Raw genomic sequence first — 26,866 nt, 5'->3', positions numbered from 1 at the left:
CTGCGGGGGCAACCTGGGGGGGAACCCATCTCATCATCACCCTCTCAGGGTGACCTCGGCATAGGCAATATCTGCTGGCCAACCCAGCGAAGGACACATGCCGTCAATGATCCAATGCAGTCACTGCACTCAGACTTGGGGGGGTGGGCAGCAGGGGGGTCAGCCGACCTGCTGGGTTAGGTGACCAATGCCAACATTGTCCTCACCCTGCCAGAGCACAACAAGTTGTTGAAACGCTTGCGACACTGGATCCAGGTGCTCCGCACCCCATCGCGGGAGCTCACCACCTCCGCCACCTCCTCCCAGGCACGTTTTGTCATGTGGGGGGGCCTCCTCCTACCCTCTGGCCTGGCCTGCCCCAGTGGCCTACCCTTCAGCCTGGCCTGCCCCGATGGCCTACCCTCCAGACTTGCATAACCTCCATTGCCCCTCTGCGGAGCTCTTCACCCAGCCATTGGGAGCAGCCTTTCCGAGGTTGCCAGGCCTTCCTTTATACAGGCCGCCGGGTCGCCATTGGACCCAGCAGCCTGAGCGCGCCCACCGCCGCCTGCCCACTCCCGCTGTGCACGGGAGTCGTGAAGTACGCTGGGCGGGCCTTAATTGGCCTGTCCGCCTAAAATGGCGGCGCGGACCCAATTGGACTCGTTCCATATAAAATGGAACAAAAGTATTTCCTCTGTTTGGGGGCGGGGGAAGAATCTTAAAATTCGAGCCAGGCTGTTCAGGGGTGATGTCAGAGAGCACTTCTTCACGCAAAGGGGAGTGGAAATCTGGAACTCTCTCCCCCAAAAAGTTGTTGAGGCTGGGAGTCAACTGAAGTTTTCAAAACCAAGATGGATAGATGTTTTATTGGGTAAGAGGATTAAGGGATGCGGAACAAGGCAGGTACAGATCAACAAAGATCCAATTTAATGGCAGAACCGGCTTGTGAGGCTGAATGGCCTCCTCCTGTTCCTAATTCAAGGTTGCTTGCTATTTGCTTGCTAGTAATTAATGCAAGTTGCAGCATCTGTTTGAGTTCTTCATAGCTGCCTGTCTTTGGATTTTTAAAGCTGATCCAAATGATTGACCCCAGTGGGAGCCCTGGGGAGTAGTGAGACCATCCTGCTTGGAGGAAGCTTTGAGAGAAACATCAGCTCCCACTCAGAGAGAAAAGATAGTCCCATTTTAGATTGTTGGGAAACAAGCAATATTTATCTTTTTTGTGTTTTCAGGAAATTAGCTTGTAAATTACCCATTACATATCTACATTTTTTTTATCTATTCCAGTAAGATTTATAGCTCTGTGAATGGTCTCTTTGTTGTCCCCCTGTGCAGTGGGACTGCTCGCACTTTGCTCTATCCTTGCCAAACTGAGCTTAATCTGAGATTCTCTGCTAACGGTTTGTCTTCCTACCCTTGCACCATTTCCTCAAGTTCCTTAGGGATGTGCCCTTGGCTCCTTGTTTTTTATTCCAGGGATATGGATGTCTTTAGCGTGTAGTGAGTGTATTGGCCAACCTTTGTTGCCTCTCGAGAAGATATGGACTCATGGAGTTGGGGGTGATATGTTAGAAGGGATAGAGGATTGGTTAACTGACAGAAAGCAGAGATTAGGGATAAATGGGGCATTTTCCAAATTGGCAGGCTGTGACTAGTGGAGTGTCGCAAGGATCAGTGCTGGGGCCTCATCTATGACTGAAATGAAGCGACAGAGAGTAATTATCGAAGTTTACTGATGATACATAGGTAGGTGGGAATGCAAACTGTGGAGAGGAGACAAAGAAGCTGCATAGAGACATAGACAGATTAAGTGAGTTGGGCAGCAAAATGGCAGATGGGGTATAATGCGGGGAAGTGTGAAGTTATTCACTTTGGTTGTAAGAATAGTAAAGCAAAATGTTTTTGAAGCAATGTGAAACTTTTAAATGCTGATGTTCAGAGAGTCTTTTGTTACAAAACAAGCAAACTAAATTAACAAAACCAGGGAACAAAGTAAAAAGCAGCCCCTTTAAAGGGAAACTGCAAAAACAAGCGACAAAATGCAAAGGAAACTTACCAACATTAAATCAAAATGTGATTAAAGGGGTCAATAAAACACCCCAGTCCCCGCGGTGCCCACCGGGCATGGAAGGCCTCGAGGCTGCCGGCAGACACCGCGTGCTCCCACCCCAGGGACACCCGGCCGCAAATGTATCCGCGGAAGAGGGGCAGACAGTCGGGGGGGACGACCCCCTCAATCGCCCGCTGCCTGGGCCTGTTAATGGCCAACTTGCCAGGCCCAGGTGCAGGTTCACGAGAAGGCCCTCCTCCCTCCTGGCGCCCCCACCACCCCACCTCTGTACCAGGTGCCCGTAGATCAGGAGTGTGGGGCCGAAATGCAAACAAAACAACAGTAAAAGGTTTTTCAAGAAACTAAAAAGGGGAACGCAGCCCAACAACAACCAACATACATGTGGTCCGCGGACTCCACAAAGCCGCAAAAGACGCATGTTATGTGCAACACCCTCCACCCCCAGGTCCCCGATGAAAAAGGGAAGGATAATTCCGTAGAGGGCCCCCCACTGGGGACCTCCGCTGCCGGACGTCAACAAGGCACGCCAGGGCGTGTCCGGGCGGCGGGCGAGGGCGAGGAAGTGAAGGGTGTGCAGCAGCAGCCCGTACAGGAAACTCCTCCGTGCCGTGCTAAAGGACACGGAGGGCATTTCCGCAAGGCGACTCAGGTTGCGGGGCACCGGCTCCCGAGGGAGGGTTCGGGGCTTGGGGCCAATGTGGAATTCTGTCTAAACAGGGGAACGCTCAGATGGAAGACCACCGCACATCTGCGCCACCTCGAGACCCAGTATAACATCAGGGCCGAGCATGACTGTCCTAAGGTCTTGAATGGCACGCGCGATGCATCAACTCCTGTGGAATCATCCAGCCCACTCCTCCGCCACCCAGCATGTCCCTGATCCTGGTCACTCCGGCAGCCACTGAAAAGGGCAGAGGTTCCGATTCCTGAGCAGCCGCTCTCTGACGATAGCTGCTAATCCTGACGGGGGAGAGCTGCGTCGCGAGGCGACCGTGTTCCAGACATTGATCAGGTCCTGGTAAAAGTCGAGCAACGCCTGCAAGGAGCCACCGAGGCCCCTCTGCTCTATAAACCGGAGCTGCAGGTCATAATTCAGGCCATGCACCTGGCGGAAGAAATACGCCACCAGGGTACACCATCTCGAAGGGGGCTCGATGTAAAGGTATCGCTGCAGGGCCTGATGGCGGAAAGTCACCACCTGGGTGCGTAGGCACACCAGCACCTGACTGACTAAGCGGGAGACTCAGAACCTCAGCAGCGACCCAGTGCAGCCTTTTGTCCCAGAAGAAGTCAACGAGCATTCTCTGGATTTTTCTGACAAAGTCCAGGGGAGGGGTCAAAGTGACCAGCTGGTACCACAACACGGCGGTGATCAGCTGGTTTATGACCAGAACTCGACCCCGGTAAGACAGCACTTGGAGCAGTCCCGTCCAGCGACGCAGGCGAGCGGTGACTTTCGTCTCCAGTTCCTGCCAGTTCGCCGGCCAGGATCCCTCAGCAGGGCAGAGATGGACCCCCAGGTAGAGGAGGCTGGTCCTGCTCCAAGTGAAAGGCCTGAGCTCCACGGGTAGGGGATCCATCTGCCATGGGCTGACCAGGAAGTCCAGAACACTTGCCCCAGTTGATCCTGGCAGAGGACGTGGCAGAGTAGACCTCCTGGCACTCGCGCATCCTCCGCCGGTCAGCCGGGTCAGTGAACATGAAGAGCACGTCATCAGCGTAAACCAAAAGGACCACCCCGATGCCCGGCCGGCGCAGAACCAATCCCGACAACCTCCTCCGCAAGAGGCGCAGGAAAGGCTCCACGCAAATAGAATACAACTGGCCAGACAGGGGGCAGCCCTGACGCACTCCCCTCCCAAAGAGAAGGGGCGCCATCAGGGACCCGTTAACCTTCACTAGACACTCTGCAGCATCTTACAGAAGTCGGATCCGGGCGACAAAATGTGTCCCAAACCCGAACGCTCGCAGAGTCCCGAATAAATATTCGTGATGCACCCTGTCGAACGCCTTCTCCTGGTCAAGAGACAGCAAGTCGCTCAACAGACCAGTCCTCTGGGAAAACTGGATGACGTCCCAGGCCAGATGGATGTTATCAAATATGACGTGGCCCAGGACAGTGTAGGAATGGTCAGGGTGGATCATGTGCCAAGGTGAGAAGACATTGCCCTGGCAAAGATCTTGTAATCCGTGCTGAGAAGGGACTCCGGGCGTCAATCTTTAAGCAGGCGGACACCCCCCTTCTTAGGCAGCAGGGTAATCAGGGCCCTGCGCCACGAAAAGGGCATCTCCCCGGTAGCAATACTCTCCCCCAGGATCCCCGCATAGTCGCTCCCCAGGACGTCCCAGAACGCCCTGAAGAACTCCACGGTCAGCCCGTCCAGTCCCGGGGATTTGCCCCTGAAGAGACCGTCGAGGGCGCCGGTCAGCTCCCCCAGACTTATAGGGGAGTCAAGCTTTCCGGCGCCCTCCGGGCCGACCTGCGACAGGTCCTCCCACAAAACTCTGCAAGCATCCTCACTGGACGGATCCGGAGAGAACAGGGCAGTGTAACAGTCTCAGGCAATGGCCCTGATGCCCTCCGGATCCGAGACAAGGGATCCGTCGTCAGCCAGCAGCGTAAGGAACTGCTGACGGACCCCGTGCCTTTTTTCCAGCAAGTAGAAGAAGGGGGAGCCATAGTCCAGGTCCTTGAGGAACCGGATCCGCGACCTCATGTACACACCCCGGGACCCGATGAGTTGCAGGTCCCGCCCTTCCTCTCATCGTACACTGACCACAGGGCCGGGTCCGCGTCGGGCTGACGGAGACGTACCTCCAGGTTGAGCACCTCCTTCTCCAACTCCTCGACCCTGGATTTCCACCTCTTTGTCGACCCCCTCGCGTACTCCTGACAGAAAACGCAGACGTGAGTCTTGCCCACGTCCCACCATAGCCTCAAGGAGGGGAAGCCTCCCCGCTTCCTTCTCCAGCTGGCCCAGAAATGACGGAACGAGTCCAGGAACCGCTTGTCCTCCATCAGCAGGTTGTTAAAGGGCCAGTACGCGGACCCCGCCCGAGCGCAGAACGAAGTGAGCTCCGCCCACACCAGACGGTGGTCCGTGCACGGCACCCGCCGCACAGAAGCCGACAGAACACAGGACACGTACGCCCTCAAAACGTAAAGACGGTCGAGTCTGGACGCTCCGACTCCAGGTGACACAAAAGTGAAAACACTGGAATCAGGATGGAGATGTCGCCAGACGTCCACCAAGTCGAAGGACCCGACCAGGTCCCTCAACTTACTCACACCGAGCGAGCGGTGCTGGGCACCGTGATGGTCCCTGGCCTCGAAATATTTTTGAAACAATGTGAAACTTTTAAATGCTGAAGTTCAGAAAGACTTGGGTGTATTTGTTCAAAGAACACAAAGTTACTATGCAGGTACAGCAAGCAAATTTGGAAACCAAATGGCATGTTGGCCTTTATTGCAAGGGGATTGGAGTACAAGAATGAAGAACTGTTGCTACAATTGTACAAGACATTGGAGAGACACATCTTGAATACTGTGCGTAGTTTTGGTCTCCATATTTAAGGAAGGATATACTTGCCTGGAGGTGGCACAGCAAAGGTTCACTAGGCTGGTTCCTGGGAGAAAGGGCTGTCCTTGGTCGAGTAAATTGGGCCTACATTCCCTGGAGTTTAGAAGAATGAGAAGTGATCTCATTGAAACATTCAAGATTATGAAGGCGTTTGGCAGGATAGATGCTGAGGTGTTGTTTCCCCTGGCTGTGGAATCTAGAACATGGTCACAGGATAAGGGGCCGATGATTTAGAACATATGGCATAGGAGCAGAAATAGGCTTTTGGCCCATCGAGTCTGCTCCACCATTCAATGAGATCGTGGCTGATCTAATAATCTTCAACTCCGCTTGCCTGCTTTTTCCCCATAATCTTTGATTCTCTTACTGATTAAAAATCTGTCTATCTCAGCCTTGAATATACTTAACCCAGCCTCTACAGCTCTCTGCGGTAAAGAATTCCACAAATTAACTACCCTCTGAGAGAAGAAATTCCTCCTCATCTCTGTATTAAATGGGCATCCCCTTACTCTGAGATTATACCCTCTGGTCCTAGACTCTCGCGCAAGGGGAAATAATCTCTCAGAACCTACCCTGTCAAGCCCCCTAAGAATCTTATATGTTTCAATATGGTCGCCTCTCATTCTTCTAAACTCCAATGTACAGGTCCAACCTACTCAACCTCTCCTCATAAGAAAATCCCTCCATACCTGGAATCAACCTAGTGAACCTTCTCTGGACTGCCTCCAATGCCAGTATATCTTTCCTTAGATCAGGGGATCAAAACTGTTCACAGTATTCTAGGTGTGGTCTAATTAGTGCCTTGTATAGTTTTATCAAGATTTCCCTATTTTTACATTCCATTCCCTTTGAAATAAAGGCTAACATTCCATTTGCCTTCCCTATTACCTGTTGAACTTGTATGTTAGCTTTTTGTGATTCATGCACATAAACCCCCAAATCCCTCCGTGCTGCAGCTTCCTGTAGTCTTTCTCCATTTAAATAATATTCAGCTCCTCTATTCTTCCTGCCAAAGTGCAAAACCTCACATTTTCCCACATTATATTCCATCTGCCAAGTTTTTGCCCACTCACTTAACCTGTCCATATCCCTCTGTAAACTCTGTGTCATCCTCACCACTTGCCTTCCCACCTATTTTTGTGTCATCTGCAAACTTGGCGATAGTACATTCATTTCTCTCATCTAAGTCATTAATATATATTGTAAATAATTGAGGCCCCAGCACTGATCCCTGTGGCACTCCACTAGTTACAGGTTGCCATCCTGAAAATGCCCCCCTTATCTCAACTCTCTGTCTTCTATTATTTAGCCAATCCTCTATCCATGCTAACATACTACACCCAACACCATGGGCTCTTATCTTATTAAGTAGCCTTATGTGACATACCTTATCGAACATCTTTTGGAAATCTAAATATATTACATCTACTGGTTTCCCTTTATCTACCTTGCTTGTTCCCTCCTCAAATAATTCTAATAAATTTTTCAGGCATGATTTCCCCTTTCATGAAGCCATGCTGACTCTGCTTGATTATATTATGCATTTCTAAATGCTCTGCTATTACATCCTTTATAATAGACTAACATTTTCCCGATGACGGATGTTAAGCTAGTTGGTCTATAATTGCCTGTTTTTTGTCTCCCTCCCTTTTTGAATAAGGGTGTTACATTAGCAGTTTTCCAATCCTCTGGGACTTTTCCAGAAACTAAGGATTCTTGGAAGATTATCACCAGTGTATCCACTATCTCTGCAGCTACTTCCTTTAATAATGATGTAACCCAACAGGTCCAGGGGACTTATTGACCTTTAGTCCTATTAGTTTCTCTAGTACTTTTTCTCAAGTGATAGTTTTTGTATTTATTTCCTCCCCACTTTTGCCCCTTGATTATTTCATATTTTTTGGAATGCTATTAGTGTCTTCTAACATGAAGGCTGATGCAAGGCATTTATTTCTTTGTTCATCTTCTGTTGGTTTTTAAAACTTTGCCAATCCTCTGGCTTACTACTAATCTTTGCCACATTGTATGTTTTTATTTTCAATTTGATACTATCCTTAACTTCCTTGGTTAACCATGGTTGGTTTATCCACTTCCTAGAATCCTTGTTCCTCACTGGGATATACCTTTGCTGTGAGTCATGATCTATTTTCTTAAACATCTGCCATTGTTCATGAACCGTCTTTTCTGCTAAATTCCTTTCCCAGTCCACTCCAGCCAACTCTGCCCTCATTCCTTTGTAATTACCCTTATTTAAGTTTAGCACAGTTGTTTCCAATCCAAGTTTCTCACTCTCAAACTGAATGCCAAATTCTACCATATTATGGTCACTGTTTCCTACGGGATCTTTTACACTGTGATCATTTATTAAATCTGCTTCATTATATATCACCAGATCCAAAATAGCCTGATCCCTGGTTGGATCCACAACATATTGTCCTAGGAATCTGTCCTTAGTACACATTATGAATTCTTGCTCGTGGCTACCTCTGCCAATATGATTTTCCCATCTACTTGAAGATTAAAGTCACCCATGATTAATGTACTGACTTTTTTATGTGCCCTTGTTATCTCCTGATTTATTCTCTGTCCTACAACATATCTAACGTTAGAGGGCCTATAGACTACTCTCACCAGTGTCGTTTTCCGCTTGTTATTTCTTACCTCCACCCATGTGAATTCTACATTCTCTGACTCAAGATCATATCTTGCTATCGTACTTATTCCATCTCGCACTAACAGGGCTACCCAACCACCCTTTCCTTCCTGCCTGTCCTTTTGAAAAGGCACATACCCCTGAGTATTTAGTTTCCAGCTTTGATCTCCTTGTAACCATGGGCAGAAGACCCGCCCCAGCATGAAACGCGTGCTGCAGCGCCAGTGCTGCCTGTGTGGGGGGTGGGAGGAGGGCGAATGTTGCGCATGCGTGCGAATGCGCGTTGAAAAAGCTCCCTGAGGCACAGAGCTGTCTCAGGGGGATGAGGAGTTCTGAAAAATAAAAATAAAGAATTTTTAAATGTTAAAAAACATGTCCCCTCATGTGACTCTGTCACATCAGCAGGGACGTGTTATGAATGAGATGTAAAATTTTTTATTTTATTTTTATTTGCTGTTGGAAGCCTCATCCCGCCCGTGGGTGAGGTTTCCTAAAAAGCGCAAAGGCCGCTTGGTCTTTTCGCCCGCCCATCGACCGTAAGGTTGGGCGGGCAGAGAAAAATTTAAGTTAATTAATACTTTCACGGCCTTACTAGGCCTTCTAATTGTTGGCCGGCGCGCTGCCGATTCCCTTGCACGCCCACCAGCCGAATTATTGCGCGACTGAGCATTGACATTGGGACGCTCGCCACGTCATCACGTGTCATTTCGCGCTCGAGTGGGTCAGGCACACGCCCACCCACTGAGGTGAAAATGCTGCCCCCTGTCTCTGCCATGGCTGTAAGATCATACTCATTAACCTCTATTTGTGCCGTTAATTCATTTATTTTGTCCCGAATACTACGTGCATTTAAGTAAAGAGCCATTAATTTTGCCTTTTTATCATTTTTTTCCCCTATGACCCTATTTGCTGCTGTTTTTTTATGTTTAGATACTTTGTCCTTTCCTATCACATTCTGGGTATCATTACCTAAATAGCTGCCCTGCAATGCTGCCATATCCTTTTGCTTTGTAAGCCTACGTATCCCCTCTCCATAACCCTTCCCCCCTCTATTTATTTTAGAGCCATCTCTACATTCCTAGTGATTCGATTTGCCGGGACACTGGTCCCAGCACGATTCAGGTGAAGCCTGTCCCACCGGAATAGCTCCCTTCTACCCCAGCGCTGGTGCCAGTGCCCCATGAACTGAAACCCGTTCCTCCCACACCAATCTTTGAGCCACGCATTTAACTCCTCGGGCAGGATTTTTTCCGTCGGCGTGCGGGTGCGGGAGGGGGCTGACACGCCGACATGTAAAATGATGCACGATGACTTTGGGCGTGCGTCCCGATGTCATCGCACACCATCGTGATATTTCGTTCGGCGGGCGCGCCCTGGAGTCGGCTGCACACCTGCCGAAATGTAAACTGCCTGTTAAGGCCATTAAGAAATGAATTGAGGCACTTGCGAACGCTGCCCGTCCAACCTTGAGGTTGTCGGGCAGGCGAAAAGCCCAGGCGGCCTTCACACTTTTAAGGAAACCTCATCCGCGAGCGGGATGAGGTTTCCTGAAGCTTTTAACAAGTAAATAAATAAATTATCATAAATTTAAAAAACATGTCCCAACTCATGTGACACAGTCACACAAGGGTACATGTTTAAATACATTTTTAAATCATTTATTTAATTGTTTTAATATCCATTCAATCTCCCTGAGGCAGCTCCGTGCCTCGGGGAGATTGCTGTGCTCTTCCGCTTGGCCCTGACTCTCCCGCCTCCCCCCCCCACCTGCACAAGGAGCGCTCAGCACTACTGCTCACATATCATGCTGGGCGGGCCTTAATTGGCCCACCCGCGTAAAATGGTGGCGTGGAGCCAATTGCAGGCAGCGGTTGGCTCCACCCCTGTCCCCATCTGCTCCCGCCCAGCCCACCCGCCATAGGAAAAATCTTGGCCCTTGACTTTATTTACCCTATGCCAGTTTGCCTGTGGCTCAGGTAGTAATCCTGAGATTATTACCTTGGAGGTTCTACTTTTGAATTTAGCTCCTAACTGTTCAAATTCTTTCGGCGGAACCTCCTTTCTAGTCCTATCAATGTTGTTGGTACCAACGTGGATGACAGTAACTGGATCCCTTCCCTCCCACTCCTAGCTCCTCTCCAGGCCTGAGGAGATGTCCTTAACCCTGGCACCAGGCAGGCAACACAGCCTTTGGGACTCACACTCACGGCTTCAGAGAACAGTATCTATCCCCCTAATTATACTGTGCCCTACCACTACCAGGTTCCTATTTCTTTCCCCCCACTTGAATGGCTCTATTTATTATTATTATAATATTATTAACTTAGGACAGATGAGAAGAAATTGCTACACTCAAAGGTTAGTAAATCTATTGAAGTCTCTACCCCAGAGGGTTGTGGATGCTCCATCATTGAATTCACTTAAGGCTGGGATAGACAGATTTTTGATCCCCCAGGGAATTGAGGGATTATGGGGAGCAGGCAGGAAAGTGGAATTGAAGCCCACGGTCAGCTTTGGTCGTATTGAATAGCGGAGCAGACTTGACAGGCCGAATGGTCTTCCCCTATTCTCATGTTGAGAAGTGGTGGTGAGCTGTCAACTTGGAGTTGCTGTGGGTTCGTGTGCTGCTGTTGCTCCCACAGTGCTGTTGAATAGGGAGTTGCAGCATTTTGATCCAGCAGTAATGAAGGATCAGCCTTTGTTACCCTCAGTGCTTCCTCCATGTGGTGTTCAACATCAATACATACTTCGTCAGCTAAGGGGGGAGCTGGGGGTGTGGTAGGTGGTAATCAGCAGGAGGTTTCCTTGCCCATGGTTGGCCTGAAGTCATGAAACTTCATGGGGTCAGGAGTCAATGTTGTAGACTCCCAGGCCTACCTCCTCCTGAGTGTACACCACTGTTCCACGACTTCTGGTGGGTCGGTCTTGCTGGTGGGAGAGCTCATAACCTGAGATGGTGATGTAAGAGCCTAGGACCTTGGCTGAAAGTTACGATTTGGTGAGTATGCCTGTGTCAGGCTGTTTCTGTGTAACAGGTCTCCCAATTCTGGCACCAGTCCCCAGATTTTAGTGATAGACACTTTGGCCTGAATTAAAGCAGGCTTTATTCTTCTTAGCCTTTCTCATGGTGATTTGATACAACTGAGTGGCCTGGTGACCAGGGAGCAAATAAAGAGCCAACCACATTGCTGTGGATGGAGTCACACATAGACCAGACTTCCTGTAAAGACAGCAGATTTCCTTCCCCAAGGGACATTTGTGAACCAGTTGAGTTTTTATGACCGTCCCACATCTTCAGGGTCACTTTTACTGAGAGCAGAATAATTTAAGATGGGTTATTAAAAACTGAATTCAAATTTCTAACCAGCCATGGTATGGTTTGAGCTAATGTTTGTGGGATACTTGTCCTGTGGGTTATTACCGTATGCACTCATGTAAAAGTTGATCACGTGTAAAAGTCAACCCTATGATATTTAGTCTAAAAAAAACCCCATAATTTTTCATATACCTCATGTAAAAGTTGATCTACTTATTTGGGATCAAAGCCCAAAAATTTCAGAACCAAAGTATAGTCTCTATAATCCCATCAAAAGCCTCAATTCATTAGTCATTAAAGAAGCTACACATACCACACTTCCTCCAGTTTCTACTTATCAATTAAAGCAGGAAGAATGTAAATCCCTTTCGATTTTTGTGGGGGAGGAGAAACTAACAGGTTGGAGAAGGGTAATAAACGGCACACACGGAAACAAGATGCAACGACCAACTTCCAGAGCAAACGCCCTGGAATGGAATAAATGAATGCCTGGGTCTTGTGTCCTCAGCCGTCGCTCTCATCCTTCCTGGGGAGGGGTGGGGAGGCTGGGGCCTTGCCTAGGTCAAGGGCTGGGAGCTGTCAGTGTGTCATTTCCTTTCCCTTTCCCCCCTTGCCCCAGCCTTGAGCAGCATTGAAACCACAGGCCCAGCCAATGCCACTGCTTCTTCTCTCGGGGTGAGGGTGAGGGACGCTCCTTAATAAAAACACAGAGAGAGCAACAATAAGCGGCACGTGTGGGCATCACTCCCCCCATTACCCTGTGGATTGTTTTGAGAGCCATGTTCGGTGTGCCAGGCAGGTGCGTTTTAGTTGAAAGTGAGCCCTTTGTAAATATTACCCGAGTAAAAGTCAACTGCTTAACTTTTTGTCTTAAAAAATGGGTCTCAAAAATTTGACTTTTACATGAATACATACAGTAGTCCTGTCACTTAGCCAACACACAACCTCCCATATATTTAAGAAGGAGTAGAAGATTACATCATTACATTCCGATGCTAATGCTTCAGGAAATGCAACCAAAGCTTTCCTCCTATCTTACAGATTGCAATTTCCAACATTGCATTATCATCCTGGGGTATTCTCCATCCCATATTAAACGTACATTGCCCCAGAAGTTCTAAATTATATCTACGTTCAAACTTAAGAATAAAAAAAGCTTGCTTTTTTATTGTTTTTATAACCTGTACATATTTTGTAATGCAAAGTAAACCATGCACTTTTTTACTAAGTACATTGACATCAGTTTAAATTCTTTATATATGAAGATATAGCTAGCCCACAAATTTGATTAAAACTAGCTTTAATCAATCAATTTAGACATTCAGTAACTGAATTGTTTAATTAGTTTATATGACAGTGAAGTTTTCTAATGTATTACACATTTATCCGTTTCTATTTAGGAGAGTTTTAAGTAAATGCTGCTGATAAGTTGAAGACAGCAATGCTTTGTAGCCGGAAACGGTTTAAGAAATAGTTTCTACCTGATTATCCTAATAGTACTATAGAAAAACAAATAGCATTGAAGCAGCGATGCCTGTGTATTGTAATAACAATCTGCTAAATATTGCATCTAAAGGTTTGGGAAACTGCTTAAATGTTTGTTAAGTGTCAGAAATGATAATGTGTTGAATTGGTGTATCAATCGTTAGTCAATTGAAGTGAGTTTTGTAGATGCTGTCATTGGCAAAGGTGGCTGGATGGAGAATTTGGGATCTATTTCTCTGGTCTGTCTGGAAAATACAGTAACCGTCCAATTTTTTTTGGCGTCACAAAAGTGCTGCAGTATCTGAGGTATATATCAGGTGGACTGGTCTTTAACATCTGTGTTTTGTTGATTCTTTATCAGGGCTTGAGGTACAGATAGGAGCAGTAACTTGGCTGGTCAGTTTCAAACTGTGTCAGTTTTTGACCAGGTGGATCTGGTTGCAGTTTTGAACAACTGCATGTAGTTTGATCCACTTTGCCTGGGACAAAGACTCAGGAAGAAGGAAAGGCTTGCATTTCTATAGCACCTTGCACAACCACAGGCTGCCCCCAAAGCTCTTTACAGCCAATGAAGTAGTTTTAAAGTGTAGTCACTGTAGTAATGCAAGAAACACAGCAGCCAATTTGCACATGGCAAACCCCCCATAAACACCAATATATTAACGACCAGATAATCTGTTTGTAGTGATGTTGACTAAGGAATAAATATTGGCCCAGGATTTCCCTGCTCAAAATAGTGGGCATGGGATCTTTTGTATCCACCTGAGAGGACAGTTGGGGCCTCAGTTTAATATCTCATTGGAAGGATAGCATTATCAACAGTGCAGAGCTCCCTCAGTACTGCACAGGGAGTGCCAGCCCAGATATATTTGCTCAAATCTCTGGAGTGGGACTTGAACTCTGACCTTATGATTCAAAGGCAAGCATGCTACCCACTGAGCCATGGCTATTAATGTTTAGTTTATGTTGATATTTATGTAGTCTGTGCTATTAAATAAATCTAAATACAATAATATCCAACCATAGCAACCAAAATAAAGTTAATTTGTTTTTAATGGTTCCAGGGATGAGAAACTTCAGCTATGAGGATAGATTGGAGAGGTTGGGACTGTTCTCCTTGGAGAGAAGGTGGCTAAGAGGAGATTTGATAGAGATGTTCAAAATCATGAGGGGTGCTGGACAGAGTAGATAGGGAGAAGCTGTTCCCGCTCGTAAAAGGATTGAGAATGAGAGGGCACAGATTTAAAGTGATTTGCAAAAGAAGCAAATGTGACGTGAGAAAAAACTTTTTCACACAGCGAGTGGTTTGGGTCTGGAATGCACTGCCCGGAAGTGTGGTGGAGGCAGGTTCAATCGAGGCATTCAAGAAGGCATTAGATGATTATTTGAATAGAAACAATGTGCAGGGGTACGTGGAAAAGGCAGGGCAATGGCACTAGGTCATAGTGTTCATACAAAGAACCAGTGCAGATATGATGGGCCGAATGGCCCCCTTCTGTGCCGTTAAAATTCTGTGATTCTGTGAATTCTGTAATTTAAATGTTATTCCTGTACAGCCGACTTAAATGCTTAAATTTATTTTTATATACACCAAAAATATCTTTAATAAAATCTACATTGAGTTAATTAATTATAGGTCTGTTCTAATGTCTGCCAGTTATAAATAGAAAATTGTTTTGTTAGCTAAATATGGAAATCTTACAAACAAACCATATGCTCATGTTGTCTGTGTTGAGCTATTTAATTATCTGACACAAATTTACAGTTTGAGAGCTTTGGAAATGAATGTGCTGTGATTGGAATCCAGCATTCATGATGTTAACTAGAAGAGTTCTGAGTATGTTCTCATTTTAATGTTGTGCTTTTAAGACTAGGTGGTGGTATTTAATTAGATGTGTCAGTGACATGAAGTAGGAAGTCCATCTCCTTCCAAATTCATCCACGTTGGAAGGTCATCAAAGAATTGAACTGTTGTGAGCTCTGATTTATAGCTTAACTTGTTAAGTGTGTAGATAGGGTTGCCAACCTTCCAGCTGGTCTGAAGCCTCCAGGAATTGAAGATCAACTTCCAGGACACTGCTGTGTGCAACCCTGGAGAAATATCTTTGGGACATTAAGAAAGATTTTTTTCTCCTCCTTCATTTTCTTTGAACATTTCTCTTTATCGGATATAAAAATATTGAAGATGGGGGTGGGGATAAGGCGGCTGTTTGGCTTACGCTCAATCATCACCCAATTGGATAATGAGCCTTTTTCCTTTCCAATTGGCGTAGGAAGACAGTACGTCACAAGGATGGATGTATTGGCCGACTAATGGCTGGAGAGTGAGGGTAAGTCATGCGATGAAAGCTCCAGGAATACATTTAACCACAGTTGGCAACCCTAGAGCATTTCCTTAAACTCTCTTTACTCTTTAAGGTAAATGGAAGTAAGGTCAACCAAGACTTTAAACTTTACTAACAATTGGTTTCATTAATATTTAAATACAACAAGTTTTACAGATAGAAATTTATATAGGCTTTAAGTCATTCATACCACTCAAAATCCAAAATGGTCAATTCCTTAGCTTCAGGAGATCAAGAGGTTAAATCTGCACTGACATCCTGCTTGGTGTTCACCTGGCCTGTCTCCAGTCTGCCTGGACCATCTCCAGTCTGTCTGGTGGAGTTTGCTCCCTTCGCTTTAGATTGGCTGCTCTTAAACAAGTACAAGCTTTCCATTCTCCCTGTCCAGCGGTTACATAGACTGATGCTACCAAACCACACTTGTTGTTTACAGTGGGCCCTCAGGGTCTCTTTATCCATAACCTCACAGATCATCTGCGTTACACGTCACCAGTTTTTGCAACATGTCTTCCTGAATAGTCAGCTCAACAAATTCTTTCAAACAAATTCAGATCCTTTGGCAGGTAATTAATCCCAGGTTTGAGTCAATCCTTTAGGTTCCTTCAAAACTAATATTGCAAAGTCCAAGAATCCTTCAGGTTGGGGGGGAAAAAAAGCAGTTCTTGAAATAATTTTTATTTGTATTGCCTCACTCTCAGCTATATTATTTGCTAGAGGAAAGAGTGAATATGTGTCAAAGACACAAGATGCTGTCATCAAGCACACTTGGGTCAAATTAGACATGACACAACTAGATGCAGAATAAAATTCTGCCATCTATTAACCCTTACAATATCCACGAAACTCAGCTTCAGCAGCATAAGCCCTGCTTCATCTTACACACTTTGGAATGTATAGCTTAGAAACAGGCTACTTGACCCAACTGGTCCATGCTGATGTTTATTTACCCTCCACATGAGCATCCTTCCACCCCTGCTTCATCTCAACCCATCAGCACATCCTTCTTTCCTTTCTCCCTTGTGTTTAGAGTACATGTGGCTTTCATTCCCCCTCACAGCACCAACCATCTTGATTGCTTTTTTTTAAACCAAGAATCAAGGTGATATTGACAAGGTCTCTTACAGTGCCAGAAGAAGGAGATTTTCCAAAAGGAAAATCCATTATTCTTTGCAAAAGTTGCAGAAATGTGAATAAAGCAGGCTGTGTAGTTTCTTTGCCAGACTCTCCATTGCATAACGTGAGGTAAGAAAGGATAAGTGCTATTTTCCATTTTCTTCAGGTCTTCTCAAAACCTCCCAATCCCCTTGATCATTTCCTACAACCGTGTTTGCTGCCGGGGTAACCTTTTGCTCTTGCCTGTTAGCATTTAGCGCTGGAATGTGGTGTAGAAATCAGCATAAACCAGTTTTCATAGAATCATACAGCACAGAAGGGGGCCATTCAGCCCATCATGTCTCACCAGCTTTTTGAAAGATCTATCCAGCTGGTCCAGCTCACTTGTTTTTTTCCCCATAGTCCAGAAAGTTCTTCCCCTTCAAGTATTTATCCAGTTCCCTTTTGAAAGTTACTATTTAATCTGCTTCCACTGCCCTTTCAGGCAGCGCCTTCCAGATCACAACTCACTGCATTTATGTAATTAAAATTAAGCCTCCTTATTTTTGATTCTTGTGCAGTTTGCCTTAAATTTACATAATTTAAACATGAATTTTACTAATGCTGAATGAAGTTCATTGATAGCTGAAAATTGATAGAGCTTGCTGAATCCTGTATCAACTAATGGGGAAAAAAAACGCAGACCTCCTGGCTTCCCAAAGAGCACTTGAAATTATATATTTGAGATTATATATTTACCATGGAGTCATCTGAGTAACCCTTTCACTAATGCGACATGTTCATCACTTTTTCTGGTCATTCTCCAGTTCGCTATGACCAGAGGTCAGAGATTTAAAATCACCAGCAAAGCACCCAGAATGGAGATGTGAAGAAATTGATATCACTCAAGAGAGTTGTCGGGACCCGGAACACTCTTCCTGAAAAGGTGGTGAAAACTGGTTCCGCAATTAATTTTGGGAGAGAGTTGGACAGGTACTTCAGGATGAGGATATGGACATGAAGTGATGGTGTGAGATTAGGCACGAATGCTAGCACAGACTGCAGACATGATGGACTGAATGGCCTCCTTCTGTGCTGCAAGTTTCTACGATTTTATGATATTGTTAATGGTGGGAGCAATGTTTAAATACATCTGTTGAGAGCTTGAGGGTGGCCCAAAATTACATTTGAAACAAATAAGATTTTTATTCAAATTACGGGATGTGGGTGTCGCTGGCTAGGCCAGCATTTATTGCCCATGCCTAAATGCCCTTGAGAAGGTGGTGTTGAGCTGTCTTCTTGAACCGCTGCAGTCCATGTGGTGTAAGGACACACACAGTGCTGTTAGGGAGGGAGTTCCAGGATTTTGACCCAGCGACAGTGAAGGAACGGCGGTATATTTCCAAGTCAGGATGGTGAGTGGCTAGGAGGAGAACTCCAGGTGGTGGTGTTCCCATGTGTCTGCTGCCCTTGTCCTTCCAGATAGTAGAGGTCATGGTTTGGAAGGTGCTGTCGAAGGAGCCTTGGTGAATTCCTGCAGTGCATCTTGTAGATGGTACACACTGTTGCTACTGTGTGTCAGTGGCGGAGTGAGTGAGTGTTTGTGGATGCGGTGCCAATCAAGCGGGCTGCTTTGTCCTGGATGGTGTCAAGTTTCTTGAGTGTTGTTGGAGCTGCATTCATCCAGGCTAAAGCTACAATTCTTTAATTGTAAAACATTTCCAAAAATAACCTTAATGAATAAAAACGTAATTACTGAGATGTGTGGAACTCTCATGGTCTAGATGCTAAATTCAGAGCGATTATAAGGCATTGAATCGTTCTGATGACCTGAATAAGCTGTTATGGTTTTGGTTGCTAAGGTTGTGTTTTATTTAAATAGGCTGGCTATTGCTGTAAAATTGATGGCACTTATACGAATAATTTAAATTTAATCTAGAAAATAGGCTGTAACTCAAGGAAGAAAAATTTTAAGAAGTCCAGTTTCTTTTTATATTAAGATTGAAGATATTTTTAGTAAGACTGTGAATACTGTCCAAAGTTGTCTACTTCAATTTATATCTGATATAGCAGGAAAAGACCATTCTCTTTGTTTTTAGGGCTTTCAGTTCACCTGGCATGCTGTTCAAGTATAAAAACAGAAAATGCTGTTCAAGTATGTTTTCCCGGCCAGTGTTCATGAAGGCTGGTGTTAGGGCAGCTGAATATTGGGAAAACAGCCTCAGCTGCTGGTTTTATTGCTATTCCTAGTTTTCTGTTCTGTGGAAAAATGCACAAATATTCAAGTAATATTTGAGCAAGAGACTGCTTAACGCCTTTTAAGGCATGTTAATTGTTCTAACCCTAACTGGTGTAGATTGGGGCAGAGGGATGTCCAAAGTAGTGGAACACTCTTCCTCCAAAAGGCTGACGAGGATGGGGGGTGTCAATGCAAATTTCAAAACTGAGATCGAGAGATTTTTGTTAGGCCAGAATGTTAAAGGTTTTAGAACCAAGGTGGGTTGAAAATGTTAAGATCCAGGTCAGCCATGAGTAGCAGAACAGGCCTGAGGAGCTGAATGGCCTCCTACTGTTCCTATGTTTTGCTACATGGTGTAAGACACTGTTGTTGTGAGGGGCAGTGTGCTGGAGTATATGCAATGCACTTTTGGAGCTGCTGAAATTTCTCTGGCAGTGCAATCTGCAGTCTTGCCTGCAGTGAGTGAAGGCTCATGCTCTCGGTTTCTGGTATTTTGTTATTGAACCCTCCCGTAGTGGCATAATGATCATTCCTTCATGTGACGTATGCACTGCACAGTGCACACTTTCCCTGAAGCTGCTACGACATGTTCATGTTTGTGGGAACGTGCACCTGTCATCGGCTGCCATGTTTCCTACATTACAGTGACTATACTTTAAAAAATACTTCATTGGCTGTATAGCATGTTGGGATGTCCTGAGGACCTGAAAGGTGCTATGGAAATGCAAGATCACTGCCTGAATGCCGTGGTATTTAACACAGAGGCACTTTGCTTAGAACATGGAACTAGTGTAGAAAACTAGGTAAGATTTGGGAGATTGGAAGCCTCTACCTCAAGGGTGATAGCTCCTCAAAGAGCATTGAGTGTGGTGAACTTAACTAATCAAGGGAAGTTCTTGCGTAACTATCCCCCATAACTCTGATAACTCTCCTTTAGCTGTCGCACTCTGGGAGTGTCAGCTCTGGATCTGGCATTTCAAGCTAGGCTGGTCAGGAAGAAGCGCAATACAAAATTTAGCAAATGATAGATAAACTTGCATTTATGTAGTGCCTTTAACATGGTAAAGCATCCCAAGGTGCTTCACAAATGCGTTAACAAATATAAGTTGACATTGAGTCACATATGGAGATATTAGGAAAGGTGGCTAACCAAAGAGGTAGATTTTAAGGAGTGTTTTAAAAGAGGAGTGAGAAAGAGAGAAGCAGAGAGGGAAGGAATTCCAGATCTTTAGGGTCTTGGCAGTTTATGGCATGGCTGCCAATGGTAGAGTGATGGAAAACGGGAATGTGCAAGGGGCCAGAACTGGAGGAGCACAGAGATGTCAGAGGGTTGCACAGCTGGAGGAGGTTACAGAAATACATATCAGTGAAACTGAATATTAGTGAGATGGTGCTGTGGTGCACATTTAGTTACATTCTACAACTTTGATGCCTTCACTTCACCAGATGAAAGTTATGGCAGATTTTCCCATCAGTAAAAGCAGCTCAACTTAAAAAGTAAAAATAGAATATATCTATAAAAAGTAGTTTTATAAAACAGGGGTATTTTTAATCTATAATTGCAGGAAGGATTTCTTTAATTGTCTTATAAGTTGACAATCCTTTGATCAATTGATACCATGGGTTTATAGAGCAACAATCAAAAGGATAATTACATCCTGGAAGCAGCCCTGTCAGATTTCTGGAAAACATCACATGTTTCGAGAAAGACAAAAAGAGTGTTTTTACAAGTAGTTTTTTTCCCCACTAAAGATGACAACACAATCTTATGTTTTTTAAACCACAAGAGTGTTGATTTCACAATTCCGAATGCTTGTTCACATCAAGTGTTTTTGAGGGTAAGGCTGAATATTGAAGGAAAATTGAAGAGTGAAAATGACAATGTAAAAAAAAAGTGTTTACTTAGTTCCTGTATACTATTCATTTTGTAAAGGAAAATGCTATTACAAAAAAGGAAGAAGATGGGGCTGAAAATCTGCCAACCCCTCACTTTCTGGGATTGGGGGAGACCTAATTTATATTGAGATAGTGATCGTGTACCACGAGGGGCACATTGAGGGCGCTGCCATGCCGACGAGGTGAAGGTCATTTTGGCAGAGGTTGCTAATCGTTTTTTGTCAAGGACTGAGCTTTTGGAAGGGGGACCAGCTGTGCCACTGGGTTCCGCCAGGCACACGCACTGTTAGCACTTCCATCTGGATTCCCCGGAGATGATGGACCACAGGAAATTCCAGAGTAAGACGCTTCTGCCACCCATTCCCTCCTCTTCCTTTTTGCATCAATGGCCTTTGGACGAAGACTGGTATTCTTCCCCATGAAGCTAGATGGAAACACGAGGCAAAATTTAGACCCAATGGGCTGGATTTTGCTGGAAGTATAACAATGTGTAAGTGACATAAGTTCAGGGTATGTAGGCATATACCATGAGTTGTAGCCCTCCTGAACTTGCTGGTTGATATTACTCTGTTCCAATTTGCACAAATAGTATCTCACCCTCAGTCTTCCCATTATTTTTAAGAACTTGTTGGATTTGCACATTAACTCATTAAACTCACCACAGAAAGTTAGGACTGGAACTTAACACTGTAAATACTTTCTTAATGATGGGATAATTGCAAATGCAATGCCAATCTACCTCCCTTGCCCAGAAAGAGAGCAATTTAAACCGTGGAGTTCCATTCCTTCAAGAATTGATTTGATGGAGTTTTAAAAAATGTCAAAATTAAGAAGTTTATGTATCCTTCTTTTCTGTCTTTTTTTCCTCTCTCTTAATCCAATCTATCTCTTTCTCTCTCTCTTTCTCTCTCCTTCTCTTTCTGGACCTGATTTGACTCGAATTCAACCAATTCCCTTCTCTGTCATTCCTCTGTTTCTTCTTCAATTCTCGATTCTCGTTGGTTAAGGAGATAGACTGTTGGTCCCGAATGCTCACTGAGATTTCAGATGTCCCATTGCCTTCACAATGCCGTAATCAGCTCTCACTCCCAGCAAGTTACAGTGCAAAATAAATTGGAGCTGTAAGGTCCCTGCAGCTGGGTACCTGCCTCCAGCAATACATGAGCCAATGTGTCTAGTTCCTCATCTAAATTGTGACCCAATGAACACTGCTGCCAGAGATATGGCATTAGTGTGGAAGGGCAAGTGGTATTTGGGTGGTGCTGGCATAGTGGTATCATCACAGGATTGGTAATCCAGAGACCCAGGATAATGCTCAGGTTCAATTCCCACCATGGCAGATGGTGGAATTTGAATTCAATAAAAATCTGGAATTAAAAGCCTGATGAAGACCACAAAACCATTGCCAATTGTCAGGGGAAAAACCCATCTGGTTCACTAATGTCCTTTAAGGAAGGAAATCTGCCATTCTTACTTGATCTGGTCTACATGTGACTCCAGATCCACAGCAGTGTGGTTGACTCTAAAATGCTGTCTGAGCAAGGGCAATAAGGGAAGGGCAATAAATGCTGGCCCAGCCATTGACGCCTGCATCTCATGAACAAATTTTTAAAAATTTAGCTCTGGCCATTCTGAATCTACTGTGCTGTAATCTCTGTTGCTTGATTTGTTTAGCTTCTTGAGATGTTTGTGTTTCATAATAAATGGGTGAAACATTTTCTTCAAAAACAGGTCTTGACTTCTGAGAGGATGATCCCGTGTTCACATTTCCGTGTTTTCCTCATTATCACCCTTCCATACAGCCTTTGGCACAATGTGCAATCACTAAACCTCGAGGACCCAAATGTATGCAGTCACTGGGAGAGGTAAGTCAACATCTTACCCAGGTGAAATGCTTTCAGTTGGCCAAGTTATTAATTTTCCAATTGTGTCTGTTTGATTTAAACCCTCAGGAAATGTATCAATTATGACTCGCTGTTTCTTGTTTGTAGGTGTACTTAAATTTCTCTGTGTATCTTAAAAATGCTAACGTGGGTCATAACATTCTGTTCCAAAATGCATTGAAAACTCATATTTCAGGCTCCCACTATGGCAAAAAACATTTGGATGTAGTACCAGGTATACCTGTTAGTGGCACTTGAATAGGCATATGCAAACTGTCACATAATGCTAGCTGTATGATCCATCAGTTGCCTATACCATTCCATGGTGCTAACATTATCATATTATGTAATTATGTAAACAAGATCAAACTAATGGTGGATATATTACTTTCTACACTACTTATCAATAAAGCACAGTAAATTGTACTGTACTCCCCTGCATGAGATGCATTGTCCAAACTCTGTGGCTTGAGAAAAAATACTTTCTATGATACAGTGCAGTTTAAAAGCTTGCACAGATTAACAAAGTTATGATTGCTTTGGAAAAGTTGCAAAATTCTTGTTGGAAGGTAGCTTTCATGTGGTTAGGTAATATAGCTCAGATGAATTAGCAATATATTATTAGACAAGGAAAATGAACCAAAGTTTCACTAATATATACCTCCTGCTGCACACACAGACTCCACTATTTGTTACCCTCTTTAACTCCTACCCTAGCACTCTCTGCCTTCATTTAAGAGAGTTTAAGAAATCAGGTCAATTATCTACTTCTATGTATTTCTAAATGGTTCAGCACCTCCCATACCCTTAACCTATATCACCTAGAAGAGCCAGGGCAACAGGTACACGAGAACACCATCACCTTCCAGTTGCCCTCCAAGTCACACAACATTCTGATTTGGAAATATATTGCCATCCCTCCAGCGTTCCTGGGTCAAAATCCTGGGTCTCACAACCTAAAAGCATTGCCCTCATAACACAGACTGCAGTGGTTCAAGAAGTTGGCTCACTGCCATCTTCTCAAAGACAAATAGGAATCAGCTGTGAATGGTGGCCTCATCAGTAACACTTATATTCCAGGAAAGGTTAACAATGGATGCAAAATCTTATTATCCATCTCAAAAACCAAAAGAATCTGGAAAAATGTGCACATGATTGTGTAAAATTATTTTAAAATTCACATAATTAAAAAAATTATAATTGACAGGGTGTGTGTGGCGTCAATAACAAGGCCATCATTAATTGTCCTTGAGAAGGTGGTGGTGAGCCACCCTTTGAACCACTGTGGTCTACGTGGTGCGGGTACGGCACTGTTAGGGAGTTTCAGGATTTTGACCCAGAAATGATGAAGGAACGGCGATGTATTTCCAAGTCAGGATGGTGAGTGGCTTGAAGGGGGGCTTGCAGTGTGGTGGTGTTCCCATGTGTCTGCTGCTCTTGTCCACAGGTCCCTTAACAGTACCACAATGTAGGACAAAGAATGCAAGATGAGCTATTGGATGCTTGTGATAAAGGGATGGCAATAATCATGGGTGATTTTAATCTACATATAAACTGGAAAATTCAGAGTGGCAGTAATAGCCTGGATGAGGAGTTTATAGAATGCTTTCAAGATAGGTTCTTTGAGCAGCGTCTTCTGGAACCAATCAGAGAGCAGGTTAGGTTAGACTTGGTATTGTGTAATGTGACAGGATTAATTAATGACCTCAGGGTAAAGGCACCACGAGGCAGCAGCGACCATAATATGATTGAATTTTACATCCCGTTCGAAAGGGAGAAGAGTGGGTTTTAGCTAGTATTTTAAGCTTAAAGGAGGGCAACCATGTGGGCATGAAAGCTGAGCTAGCTGAAGTGAACTGGGATACCAGGCTAGGGGACAGATCAATAGAGAAGCAGTGGTAGACATTTAAGGAGATATTTCAGAATACTCAGAATAAGCATATTCCTACTATAAAGAAAAATTCTAAAGGTGGTACAGGTATATCTATCTATTCATTTATCGACTCATCTGGGAAAAAAATGAATATTCATTGCCGCGTACAGGAACATAACCTGTTCAAAAATATTGGAAGAGTAGGAAATCCCAAATGGTGGCATGTATTCTTGAACAATACTACATTTTGGGTCACTCGGAAGTAATGTAGAGCATTTATTGGAAAACACATGTAAAGTTTAACATGGAGTGTTTGAGGAGTTTGGACTTTGAAAGATTGCGTGAATAAATGTGAATTCACCATTATATTACAAATAACTCACTGTTTTCCTTCCCAGCTACTCGGTAACCGTGCAGGAATCCTATGCTCACCCTTATGATCAGATATACTATACCAGCTGCACTGATATCCTGAACTGGTTCAAATGCACAAGGCATAGGTAAGACATTGTCAGTATCTAGTAATCACTCAATGCGAAAATAAGGTGGGAGCGATTAAGACAAAAATTGAGTATTGATTTACCTTGCTGTTGACATCTTTAACTCTGTAATGGCATGTAAGGAATTAAAGATCATCCTTTTTCATAGATATTGAGTTGAATTTTTGGTTTGGGGTCTGTACCCTGATGTCGGGGCCCAATCCTGCACACCATGAGTGTGACATGAACACCCCAACTTTTCAATGAAAAGCAATTAATGGCCAGAAGACGCACTCACCGTCCAATTATGGACAGCGGGTGAACTCTGGAAGCTGGAGGGCCAATACAACTTAAAAATGGCCAGACCATCTCCTTGACACAAAGGGTCATGCAAATCTGGAACGCTCTTCCTCAAGAGCTGCTAAGGCATTCGAACATTATCATCACCAGTAACTGATAATATTTTTGTGTCATTTAAAACTCATTTTGATTATTTCTTACTAGTTCATTGCCTGTCGTAATATGAGGCTGTGTTCTTGGCACTTGCCTTTCAGAATAAGTTATCGCACAGCCTACAGGCGTGGTGAGAAAACAATGTACCGCCGTCGTTCTCAGTGTTGTCCAGGATTTTATGAAAGCTCTGAGATCTGTGTTCGTAAGTATTGCTTTTATTTAGAAACAGTTTGGGGCATATTTTCGGGGCCTCTGCTGGTGGGACATTGAGGGCCGTGGCACCTTGAAAATGGCAGTCCTCCATCTTTCTACAGTGTTCTTGCACCCTACTATTAATGCGTTACCCTTCTAATATGTAACTCCATAGGACTCCAACACAATGCGATGCAATCTACTTCAACTTTATTTTGACGGCGTCATATTCACCTACAAGTTGGCAGCAAATCTATAAATGATCTCTGACTGCAGCTGGACTGTATGCACACTTGCAGATTTGTGATTGCTCAGTTTCACAAAATGCCCATGTTTATATTACTAAACCATCAACTCTTTTTGAGAATAATTGTTTTAGGTGCATTTGTTATCATATTTTACCCCATTAGCATAAACATTTCCCATGGCAAAGTATTTTATCTCACAGAAGCACTGCTATGGTTATTTCTTGCAGATAGTCTAGCTAAGTGCCATGGCTTAGTGGTTAGTGTTCTTACCTCTTCAGCCCAGAGGGTTTGTGGGTTCAAGTCCCACTCCAGAGACCTGAGAACATCATCTATGCTGACACTCCCATTGCAGTACTGAGGGAGTGCTGTCTTTTGGATGAATTGTTAACTTGAGGGCCTGTCCTGTCCACTCAGGTGCATGTAAAAGACCCCGCAGCCACTATTCTGAAGAAGAGCTGGGGAGTTCTCCCTGGTGTCCTGGATGAATATCTATCCCTCAACCAACATCACAAAGACAGATTATCCAGGTCATCTTCACACTGTGGGATCCTGCTGTGTGCAAATTGGGTCGCTGCATTTCCTACATTACAAGGGTGACCACACTTCATTGGCTATAAAGCGCTTTGAGACAACCTGTGGTTGTGAAAGATGTTGTATTAAAGGCAAGTTTTTCTTCCGACAGTAGTAAATTGTTCTGTGTCATTACATGGACCATTTTTCCCTGGCACAGCTTAATTATACAAATTTATTTCTTTATTTAAGTATAAGGGGATGATATGACCTCTTCTATACAAAGGAGATTTTGTTTAGTCTGCATGGAATTTATTTACAAAAAAATAAGAAGGATTTAATATAAGCCCTTAGTCCTTTTGAGCAGCAGCAGTTAAATTGGCAAGAACTGGCTTTAACTAGCGAAACAACACTTAAAGTTATATTTATAAAATTGGGTTCCTTTTATGGTGAAGCTCCTATTAGGATGAGAACATTGGTAGCTGCGGAGAGATTAGGGGCGGAATCGTCCCGGATTTGCACAAATTTGCAGCAGCGGGTGGGAAAAAAGTTGTTTTACCCGCCGGCC

General features: G+C 44.4%; 1 protein-coding gene across 1 annotated transcript in view; it reads left to right on the top strand.

The window, feature by feature from the left end:
• megf10 (multiple EGF-like-domains 10) overlaps window positions 1-26,866 on the top strand; it is a 176,436-nt gene that overhangs the window by 26,850 nt on the left and 122,720 nt on the right. Inside the window, exons 2-4 of the mRNA XM_078559641.1 lie at window positions 22,392-22,525; window positions 24,815-24,916; window positions 25,450-25,550. Of these exons, the coding sequence (XP_078415767.1) occupies window positions 22,410-22,525; window positions 24,815-24,916; window positions 25,450-25,550 (319 nt within the window). The 5' untranslated portion in view covers window positions 22,392-22,409. The remainder of the gene's footprint in view (window positions 1-22,391; window positions 22,526-24,814; window positions 24,917-25,449; window positions 25,551-26,866) is intronic.

Source organism: Cetorhinus maximus, chromosome 2, assembly GCF_964194155.1.
Source record: "Cetorhinus maximus chromosome 2, sCetMax3.hap1.1, whole genome shotgun sequence".
Lineage (NCBI taxonomy): Eukaryota > Metazoa > Chordata > Chondrichthyes > Lamniformes > Cetorhinidae > Cetorhinus > Cetorhinus maximus.
Note: the sequence above shows the minus strand (reverse complement) of the source record. Positions and strands in the feature narration are given on the sequence as shown.